The 10,423-nt window shown below is 54.9% G+C and overlaps 2 protein-coding genes across 8 annotated transcripts in view; one reads left to right on the top strand and one right to left on the bottom strand.

Moving 5' to 3' along the window:
• Nucleotides 1–254: 254 nt before the first annotated feature.
• Sfmbt2 (Scm-like with four mbt domains 2) overlaps nucleotides 255–10,423 on the top strand; it is a 222,134-nt gene continuing 211,965 nt past the window's right edge. Inside the window, exon 1 of one of the 7 annotated variants that reach the window (XM_013513769.1) lies at nucleotides 255–1,289. The gene's annotated coding sequence lies outside the window, so the exon portion shown is untranslated. The other 6 variants (XM_013513768.1, XM_005383871.1, XM_005383870.2 and 3 more) reach the window with 6 other exon arrangements.
• On the bottom strand, nucleotides 1,327–7,203 carry LOC106148408 (nascent polypeptide-associated complex subunit alpha, muscle-specific form-like). The gene is made up of 8 exons (XM_013513648.1): nucleotides 6,810–7,203; nucleotides 6,196–6,510; nucleotides 5,838–6,074; nucleotides 4,973–5,773; nucleotides 4,650–4,850; nucleotides 3,623–3,983; nucleotides 2,639–3,066; nucleotides 1,327–2,169 (listed from the first exon to the last, which is right to left on the bottom strand). Exons 1-8 carry the CDS (start codon nucleotides 7,201–7,203, stop codon nucleotides 1,802–1,804), a joined length of 3,105 nt encoding a protein of 1,034 aa, XP_013369102.1. The 3' UTR covers nucleotides 1,327–1,801.

Below are 10,423 nucleotides of genomic sequence, written 5' to 3'. Positions count from 1 at the left end.
AAAAATACTATTTTATGCAGCCCAGGAAAAAACAAATTTTGGCTTACAGCTTCCAGTAAAGAGAAGATAGCACAAATTCATCAACTATTTGGTTCTGACCTCCCCCTCTTCTGCTTTTGTGTGAAGTTACTATGTTTGATATCTCACTAGAAAGTCTGCATATTAAAAAGAATGGTTGTAATAATGGCTCATCCGGAGGAAGACCTTTTTTCTCAGTGTGAAGTGATAATTTAAACATGAATTAAGTACGACAACATTAAACATTTTTTATTAGTATGGAGACAATAAAACCTAAGTAACCTTGTGCTTTTAACATGAACAAAATAGTATACATACAATTTTTCAACTTTTCAGAAACTTTTCATGAATATTAGGAATACACAGAATATGAAAGAAACTTTTCAACTGTTAAGTTCCTAATTTATTCTGTATCATCAAATGGCATAGCAGGTGAATATTTTATACTTAAACAAAAATAATTTAACATTTTGTGCAATTTAGCCTTATTTATTCTACAAGAAATTCCCACGTTCCTTTGAAAGCATGACCCAGGTCTGTAGCTGCAGTAAAAAGTGATGACATTCATGGCTCACCCACAGTTTAGCAAAGTAATAACTCCAAGGGCTTATAGGGGAGGAGGAAAGTTTTAGTGAATACTGACAACACAGAACTCCTGGGTTGATCATGGGACTCACATGGCCTTCTCTGATTTGAAGTGAAGTATGTCTTCTTTACTTTGAAAAAGTATTTCGTTTTTACCAGTGCTTTTATCCTTGGCAGACTAAGCTCGTTTCCCACCCCCGCCACCAACTTTAATCGACTTAGGGTGGATCCCACATCTGGCTGGATTCCTATATCTCTAAAGGGTCCGGTTCTGGAATAAAAGCGAAAGTTGGGGGGTACTGGAGTGGGATGAACAGGTCACTTTAACTGCCACTGGGAATCTCCTAACCACTTTTCATTTGGCTCACTGGCGTCCTTAGATAAAGGAGAACGGAGGGAGGTCGAGGGAAAAAAAGCCAAGGAACGGTCCAAAAGTCACGTGCAAAAAGCAGCCCCAAAGTAGAGGAGAGCGGAACTTTGAGAGGTTCCACAACAGACTACTTTAAGAGTCTTTACGGTAACAATGAGAGCATTCGGTTCGTGATTCGATTTCTTAATCAAGATAAGTAAAACAAAAATGCCGCTCCTCCACGGCAGCCCTTTCTAGAGCCACGGGCAGAGGTTCGCAGGCGGCAGCGTACCAACCGCATAAAGCACTGCTCAACCACGCTGGGGCAATCAGGAAGGTAACAGATACACCATCATGGAGTTTGAGATCAGGCGTTTTTTTTTTTTGCATTTGTGTTTATTTTGATGAAATAATCTCGGTGCATAATAATGACTTAAAACTATAAACCAGGTTGGAAACCGCAAAATGGCTGGTTGCAGCTCACGTCGCACTGCTGGAGGAGACGGAAAGCGCGACCTCACTCGGCACAGGGGCGCCCGGAAGTCCCGAGGGGCGCAGGGAGCCGGACTGAGAGCGGCCTGGGGCGCGCGGGGACGCCGGCCCGAGTGGCGCAGCCTGGGCTCTCGGGAGTTGGAGGAGGGGTCCACACTCGGGGCCATTCCTGCGCCGCGCTCTGGCTTCCGCGGTGCCTAAGGCGGTGACCTCGGTCTCCGCGGCGGGAGTGCCGGCTGGGTCTCCCAAGCTGTTAACTCCTCCAAGCATGGGACTGTCTCCTGCGCTCCCGTCTTGTCTTGCCGGCCCACTGTGTAGCCGGGGCAAGAATAGGTGACGGGTGCTAGAGACCTGGGGCTAGAGCCAGCAGTGCCTGGGGTCCGCGCTCTGGATTCCCGCCAGCAAAGTCTGTCCCCCAGGCTGACCTGGAATCGCCTGGGGGTCTGAAGGAGGCGGCTCCAGGGTGCAGGTGGGAGGGTTGCTGTGCTGGGGCCGGATGCAGCTGGTTCGGGGACAGAGCTCGGGACTGTGGTTTGGTGACCCTAAGAGCTGGACCGGGGGGCTGCAAGGGGTCGCAGACTCGGGCTGGAGTTCAAACCGGGAAGCACAGCGAGTGGCCTCTGGGGCTTGGCTTTTCCGGGTCTCAGGTAGTTCCTGTGTCTCGTGGAGGAAGGACGGGCCTGGGGGAAGGAGCTTCACGCCCTCGCAAAGCGATCTCCAAGATACTGTAAGGGAATGAGATTTCGTGAGCGGTGCGCAGTGGCCGCCACCCTGGAGATCCGTCCCGGACCTCCAAGATCGCTTCGGGGGCGGGGTCCTCCCCAGCTCGCGGGTGGCCGGAGCCGTCTCAGGCACATCCCTCGGTGATTCTTCTAGATCAGCTCGGGCCGCGCCGTCAGCCTCTATCCCGCGCGGTCATCCTTTGGCCCGCTTTCCACTGGCCGACCCCGGCCCCTCGGAACACGCACTTCTGCTTTGGGGGCTGCACTGGAGGGCAAGGCGGGGCAAGGGAGGGGTGGTAACTCGCGGGAGCCTCGAAAACGCCTGGGCCCAGGGGGAGGATGTGGTGTGGCCAGAGGTATTCAAGAGAATGGAGCGCACACAGAATTAGGAAACTAGGAGAACTTTATCCCCGATGGCAACACAGCAAAACCCCTACGCGAACGCGCCCGTTCGGCATCCCCGGGACAGTACCACCCATCCACACCAGCTGGGCCTTAGTAAAGGCCAAGCCTTCTCCGTAAGCTGTCCCGGCGTCGCGGCTTTTCTGCACGAGGTTTTGTTCTGGCGCTGCCCAGGCGCTGCGCCTGAGGCTCCGGGATTCTGTCCTCCGCCCCCCACGCCTGGACAAAGCACACGCGGGCCTCGCGGACTGCGGGCCCTGCTCGGGGCTGCGCCGCCCTCGGCGGTGCGCCGCCTCCGCGCACTCGGTGATCGCGAGGGCCACTTTTACCTCCTGCTGGGCCAGGAGTTCTTTTCCTGCCCGGCCAGAACCCGTCCTGGCCAGGTGCCCCACGGCACGCGCGGCGCGCCTTGTTACCAGAAGCTGACGATCTTCGCAGCAGCCCCAGCTTAATTTCCTGCCCTTCGGGGCACGAAACCTCTTCCGGACCCCTCGGGTCCTCCCCAGTGGGCAGGGAAACGTTCAAACCTCCGCGGACAGGCTCAATTTAAAAGCAGGGTGGGGCGGAGCGGGCGGGGCCGAGGTTGTTCTTTGGGATTCAATTTCTCTCCACTAGGAAGGATTTCGGGCGGATAAAACGCAAGTTTGTGCACTTGGTCCACAGAGGGGTTGCAAACCGAGAAAACAAACAGATACCTAGGAAATAGGGACTTTGTCCAGCGGTCGCTGCTGGTGGGTGTGCGAAACGCTCGCGAGGCGAACTTTCTGCCGATCGTGTACTGAGGGAGCTAAAGCAAAGGAGGGGGGAGCGGATCGGAGGGGGCCGCGTGGCGTAGACTCTGCAGATTTGGGGGTGTCTCTGCGCCCAGGAACGGGGGTGGGATGTCGCGACTAAGGCAGAGGAAAGAGTAGAGCAGGAACCGCGGGCTAACTGGCTTAAGGCGTTTTGCAAGCGCTGGAAAAGGTCGTTGAAGGAGTTAGCTGCGCAGGAAAAAAAAAAAAAAAAAAAAAAAAAAAAAAAAAAAAGATCTAAAAAGAGTGCTGGGCATGCGCACAGAGAGGATGCCATATTGGAATGAGGCTGTAGTGGGAGCTGGAGGGCTGGAGCGGGCGCGCGAGGGAGGCGGCGGGCGAGGAGCGAGCGAGCGAGGGCGGCGCGGGCGGGCGGGCGAGCGAGGCCGGTGCCCTCTCGGAGACGCCCGGGGCCGGGCTCCACGCGAGGCGGGACGAACTTCATCAGGTAGGACGCCGCGCCGGCTGCTGTCCCCGGGCCGTGGGCAAACCTCCGGCCCGCAGGTTGAGCGCGCGGGTCCGCGTCCTTTTTTTCCAGTTTAGAAAAAAAAAAAGGAAGCCGGGTCCACCCCGGGGTGGGGGTGGGGGAGGGGGAGCAGGGAGGAGCGGAGCCCCAGAGAAGGGCTGGGGGAGAAAGCGACAGCACTTGAGCGAAACCCCAAACTCCTGTGTGCGCTCTGGGTTGTCATTCTGCTTCCTCCGTCCCCTTCCCCCGAGCCTGTGGCCTCCGAGGAGCCCCGGCGTGCGGGAGTCCGCCTGGAGTTGCAGAGTGTCCTCCCGCCCCGGGGGCAGCCGGTCCCCGCCCTCCTTCGTGCGCTCAGTTTCGCGGTGCAGCTACCTGCCCTGCGCTCGCGTCTCCTCCGCGCTGAGATTTCCTTCTGGGGTGCGTCTGGAGTGGGGGGTGGGGAGAACGTGGCGGGGCGGGGGCTTGGAGACCGCCCGGGGGTCAGAGATCCCTGAGACGTCTGCGACCGCTCCCTTGCAAACGTTTGCCTGTGCAGCTGAAATGAAATCGTCGGTAGTAGTTTCGGAGCGTGCTCCAGCAAAGACGATCTTTTTGTTCATTTGTTAAAATCCCCCTTAAAGTAATATCCTGTCATTTGGGGCTTTCCTGCTGTCTGCTCGCCTCCGACTTCCTTTCAAGATTGCTAACCTGCTTGGGCTTTAGAGTTTATTTTTTAATGGGCGCGCGCGCGCGAGCCTGTGTGTGTGTGTGTGTGTGTGTGTGTGTGTGGTGTCTTGCTGAAATCCTCCAAAAAAGCAACTGTAGGAACTGCGGGACGTATTTACTGATTTTGACCCGGGACGGCTGGAGGGGATCGGCCCGGGAAGGGCGAGCCCGGGGAGTGGGAAGCGGTTGCTTCTCGTGGCCGGACGCGCGTCCAGAGCCCCATCCGTACTTGCGTTTTCTTCGAGGCGCTACAGCGGCGGGGAAGGAGTCGTCAGACACCGTGCCAGTTTCAATATGGCGGGCTGGGTGGCTTTTAAAAACTGAAAATAAAGGTTTTGTGGTGGGAAAAAACCCAACCGAAGGGGCCACACCTTAGTTTCAACTCTCTTTGGTTGTCCCGGGAATCGCTTTAGCGAATTAAGGGAGAAAATAGAAAGGGAACTTGCAGCCCTAATTTTTTCCGTGGTTGGCGTCTGTGTGTCAAGTCCATTGCTGGAGGGCGGGGGGCGCACGGGCCCCCGCCGGGACCGGGACGTGGACGCGCGCCTGCCCCGCGTGCCTGTGCGTCCCCGCACGGTGCCTGCTCGCGTGTGCCCTTGCGGGGAGGGGGCGCGCTGAAGGAGACCCGCCCCGAATCTGAGTGCGCCTCGGAACCCACACCTTGCCACGATTGGACGTGACGAACTGCTGACACGCGGTGCAGAGATACCTGCGGGCCGAGGGAAAGATGTATTTCGGCTTTCTGGGCGAGCTCGCTCTCTCTGTGCGCCGGATGCTGCGCAAGTACAGCCTCGAGTAAGTGGAGCGAGGAGGTGCCTGTTAGAGGGACTAGTAGTCCAAGGTTTTGGGTGCAGTCGGGCTGCAGACGTCAGTGGGATTTTGCGTGTGCTGGATTTAGTGTGCTTTTGCTTCCCTTTGCGCCACGCTGGGGTGGAAGGTTGGGGTCCACGCCAGAGCGCTGGGAGGATGAAAGCCGGGGGCAGAAGGGGAGGGGCGCGCGGAGCTCGGCCCGGAGATGTGTAGGGTCTAGGAGGGGAGCTGCTTTTGTTGCTTTCGGCTTTGGCGGGGTAGGGGCTTGGGGAAGGCGCGGGGGTGGAGGGGCTGCCCCTTGCTCGGGTGGAGAGCCGAGGGCTGTGTGTGAGGTGTCTTCCTCCGGCCTTGGCGGGCGCGCAGGCAGGGCTGTAGCCTTGGAGAGTCGTGGGCGACGAAGCGTCCGGGGAAAGGCCGGCATCCGGGCCTGGGGCTGGAATTTGGAGACAAAATCGGTGCTGTAAGGCGAGCCTTAGGGAAAACGGGCGAACGCTAGCCCGGAGGAGAGCCCTCCGGAATGCGGGAACGTGCCTTCGCTGGGAGCCGGGGTCCCCGACAGGGGTCGCCCGTGTCCAGCACGCGGCCGCCCAGCTGAGAACGCTCGGCGGTGCCAGCGGGAAAGACCCTAAGGGGGTCGGGGGCCACGCGGCGGTCGTGAGCGGCCCCCTGGCCCACTAGGGCAGGTCCCGGTGACTTTTCCCGGGCCCGCGCACCTGATCGCGTAGCGGCGGGAGCTGGGAGACATTTTAAAAATGACAGTTAAAAAATAGTGTTACGCACGTTTGTAGTTACCACAGCAACGTGGTTTTTCGCGTTTGCGGAGGCTCCATAGGGTTATTTAGACGAGCGCCTCGCTGTCGGAGGGGCGGGTCCGCTCTCCGCGTCGGGTGGGTGGAGGCCAGAGTGACACCTCGATTGGAGACGCGGCGACAGGCTTTCCCTCCCGCCGGAGCGGCGAGGCAGAGCGCTCGGCTAGGCGCGGACGGACGCGCGTTTCGCCCGGGGTGCAGGGCGCGTGGCGCACCCTGCCCTTCCCGCCGCGCTCGGCGCGTCCTCCGGGCCGGCTCTTCCGTGGGCTGCGCGGAGGTGCGGGCCAGCCTAAAATGGCTCTGTGCTGGCCGACTGCAGTTTCAGCCGCGAACCCCTCCCCTCGCCCTCCTGACGTCGATGCTGACAAAGGTACAGTTCACTCCGGCGCACTGAAACCCCCGATTTTGCACCGGGCTCTGCGGTGGAAGCCGGACTGTAGAATGGCGATTACAAAGGACGTTCCGCAGGATTCTCGCAGGGCCTGTTTTTCTTGGAATTGATGCAGTGCCCGAGCCCAGCCGACCACCGTCCCAGTACCAAAGGGACCTAGGGCGCTCCAGCGGCTGGGGGCGGAGTTGGTTGGGGACTTCCAAGTACAAAAAACCCGAAGGAGGCCCCCGGGCACTCGGGTGGTGGGTGTACGCAGCGATGGCCACTACCGCTGGTGCGCGTCCTAGATGGCATTTGTAGTGTCCAGTAGTCCTGAGGCGGGGAGCCCGGCATACGGTCCCCAAACTTCTGGAGACCTGCTTCCAGTTTCGCTTTCGGAATTTTCAGGATCTTTGGGTTTCTGGAGTTGGGTGGGATTCCGGAAAGGGCACGGAAGTGCTCGGTCCCCTGTCGCGCGGTGCCCGCCCACCTCGGGATCTCCGGGCTTTGCCTTGCCGTACCGCGCCGCTGTACCGCTGTGAGCGCGCTGGGGCTCCGTGGGCCGCGCGCTACTCCGCGCTGCTCCTGGAGGCTCGCGTCTCGCTGCCGCGGCCGATCGGAAGCTAAGCGGTCGGTGGGAAGCAGTTTTCTAGGAGGGCCCACCTCGGCTGGATCCCGAACCATCGCCGCTGCCCAGCGCTCTCTCTCCCCGCTCCACCCTTGCGCCGTAACAAGGGACTTGGGCCACAGATTGGCGTGTTTACACCGAGCAAATGGATCCAGGTTCAGCCAGGTCGGAGAAAAAGCGAAAACGCTGAAATTCAGCCTCATTTGCTGGGAAGACGGTTGGAGGTGGGGAAGGAGCCAGGCGGTAGCGGGGAGGGTAGAGGCGGGGCGCAGGATTGGTGGTCCGAAGGAATTGTTGGCCGGGCTGACCTTTGAGATAGGAGACCTGCTACTTTTTCCTTACTAAGCATTGTATTTACACGACTTTGCTTCCTCCCAGCCACAAAGAAAGACCGACTCAGATCTTTATCTTAGCTCGATGCTGGTCTGCCAGCTGGGGAGGCGGGAGAAATGCACGGACACCCCAAAGCTCCAGACTCCCACTCAAGTTTTTACTGCCTGAAGGACCCACTTCTGGGCCATGCAGGGACAGGGGAGTCTTGGCAGTCGCCGTCTCAGAAGATCGGTTGTGAGGTGTGTTGCTCAGAAGGTGCCGGCCAGACCTCCTGAGGTGTGAGTGGAGTGTTTCACACTGCATGTGAGGTTTCTGTACCTTGCACCTCAATCCGGTGGGAGGTGCATTTCACTAATGGTGGAGTGATTGATCATGGAGTCTTTTTCTTCAAAGTGTTCTGCAGAAATTATAGACTAATTAGAAAAAAAAAACTTGCTAGATATAAATGGCAAGTTCCATGATTCTTGGAATGAATAAAACAAAGCCAGAATAGGTTCCTGACCCCCCCCCCCCGTTCCCTTTTAATAATAGGCTTTCCTGGGAATATTAAACTGTTCATCATAGCCCCTCTGGGCCCACTTGAGCCGAGATAGCATTTTTCCGCTTTTCTCTACGTGCCAGTGGGCTCCGAGGACTCAGAAGATGTATTGATGATAGGAACTAGGCTGAGAGCGTAAGTACATGGGATTCCGTTAGTGGATGTAGAATCCTTAGCCTATATAATGTGAATTCAAACTTCCCAGAGCTTACTCTCCTGTGTAAAATATTTTTGTGAGGATATCAAAATAAGAGTTCTTGTCTTTTTTTAAAAAATAATTTGAACAAAAAGCACTTACTGGGGAATTTTCATGACCTCTAATTCTGATGCAGTGGTTTTGGGCAACGTCTCTCTTTGCATTTTACTGTTCAAAATTTTTAGACTTCATGTAACAGTGTAGGGGTAATAAGGAATTTTTATCCTGCTCAAAAGTAGGAACTCAAAAACTTGAGTCAAGGTGGTATTGAGATCTGCAATGCAAGATTTCATTTTAATGGTTCTGACATTGGCGCAGCTGCTGTTTACTGTCCGTGTTCCGCGCAAAAAAGTAAGGAGGGAAACGGCTTGGTGGCTCATGGGTGTAACCCCAGTTATTGGGAGGCTGAGATGGGGAGATTGCTGTGAGTTTGAGGCCAACCTGTGTTACATAGTGAGTTCAAGTCCACCTTGGAATAATACAAAGCGGGACCCTGTCTCAAAAACAAAAAACCAACCAACCAAACAAAACTGTTTCTGTTTTTAGGGAAGTTATACTTGTTACAGCAAATGAGAAGGTCAACCTTTACATTCACAGGGATCTGTCAACCCTGGCTTATATGGATGACTCCTCACGGGCTTGGGCTGGGAAACTACGGCCTGTCTTCTAGTTTCGGAGATGGTTCTGTGTATGTGTGTGACCCAGGATGAATGCTGCCATCTTTCTGAGTCTCGGTTTTCTTATGTACAAAAGAAGGGCGTTGAACAGGAATCTCAGCAATCTCCATGTTTCCATCTTGGAACCAAACCAAACCAAACCCTGTGGTTCAGTCCATCTGTGCTGACATGCCCAAATGACTCATCTTTTGACTCGTGTCCCCAAAGTATAGTAAGAGCACTCCCCGCTTAAGTGACAGTTGTGTGAGACGAGGCGGTACAGGTAGTGGGTGCGCTGTCCTCACTGTGCAGAAGGGAAGTGCTGTGATGGTTAGGTCATGTGTTCATTTGTGCTCAGGCCAAGGTGCCGCAGAGAACACTGGGGCCTTTACATATGGAGCCGGCGCACACAGCCCCAGGAGTGGCGCAACTGGGTTGACCACTGCCCAGCTTGATCCTACTGTTCTCTTTCCCAGGTCTTTGGAAGGGACCATTACAGATAGAACTCTGAGCCCATCCCTGGCTGATGTTTATGGGATAGCTGGATGACTACCCTGCTGGTAACCAGAGAGAAAAAGTCCACCGAAGTCCAAGGCTCTCCATTCTTAACCTTAGGGTTTGGCCACAGGGCATTACTTCCTCTCTTTGTAAGACAAAAACGTGGTGGGACAGTTCTTAGGAAAAAAAGTTACTGGCTAAAACAAGTGTTGGCTGTGTTTAAGTCAGTGTGCACGGGATGGTTAAGTGGCAGGACTCCGTTGTAATAAGTACTCCTGTTGGAACTTCCAGTGTAACAAGGTTGGATGCACGATTCATGTAAGGTTACCAAATGAAATCCTTCGGGATCGGTTTGCACGTCAGTTTAGCAGTGTTCCAATGAGAAGCTGCCACCATAGCGTGTGCGTCTAGTTGGCCTATACTAGCAGTGGTGGCGAACCTGTGGCCTGGGTGTTATTTGTTTTTCTTTTAAGATGAAAGATGTTAATGTATGAATTGTTTTTTCTAAACTAAAGCCTCAGTATTCAGGTTTAGTTGCAGTGTTGGCATTCTGTGATAAATAAGTGGGCTTGGGGTTGCATTTTGGGCGTTCGGTCTCTAAGAGGTTCTGCACCACTGGCAGATAGTTTTAGAAAGTGACAGTACTTCACTGTACCCGCATGCTAGAGTCCCTTGTGTTGTCCACACCATGAGACCTTTCGGCTTCCATTCATGTGATAAGGTGGGTAGATATTTTTCACACTAAAGAAAGAATCCATTGTGCTTTTCTGTTTCTTATTTTCCTAAAAAAAAAAAACCTTGGAAATGACACATTTTGCTAGATACAGGGCTTGCTGAGTTGTGTAAAGTAGGGCAAATAGTATCAGCAGTGGTGATGAGACAAGAGTCGCCTGGATCTCGTGGGCTGGGAAGAGGGAGTGGAGTTTTTATCCTGTGAGTCTTTGTCGGTGGTTTTATTTGCCAGCCACTCTGCTTAGTTTTTTCTGTGTATTTTTCCTGTTTTTAATGAGAGTTTTATCATTCCCATTTTACAGAGGAACTACTAAGGCCTTAGA

The sequence above is a fragment of the Chinchilla lanigera genome, unplaced genomic scaffold, assembly GCF_000276665.1.
Source record: "Chinchilla lanigera isolate Chin_1 unplaced genomic scaffold, ChiLan1.0 scaffold00020, whole genome shotgun sequence".
In the NCBI taxonomy this organism is placed as follows: Eukaryota; Metazoa; Chordata; class Mammalia; order Rodentia; family Chinchillidae; genus Chinchilla; species Chinchilla lanigera.
This window is presented reverse-complemented; position numbering and strand designations above follow the sequence as displayed.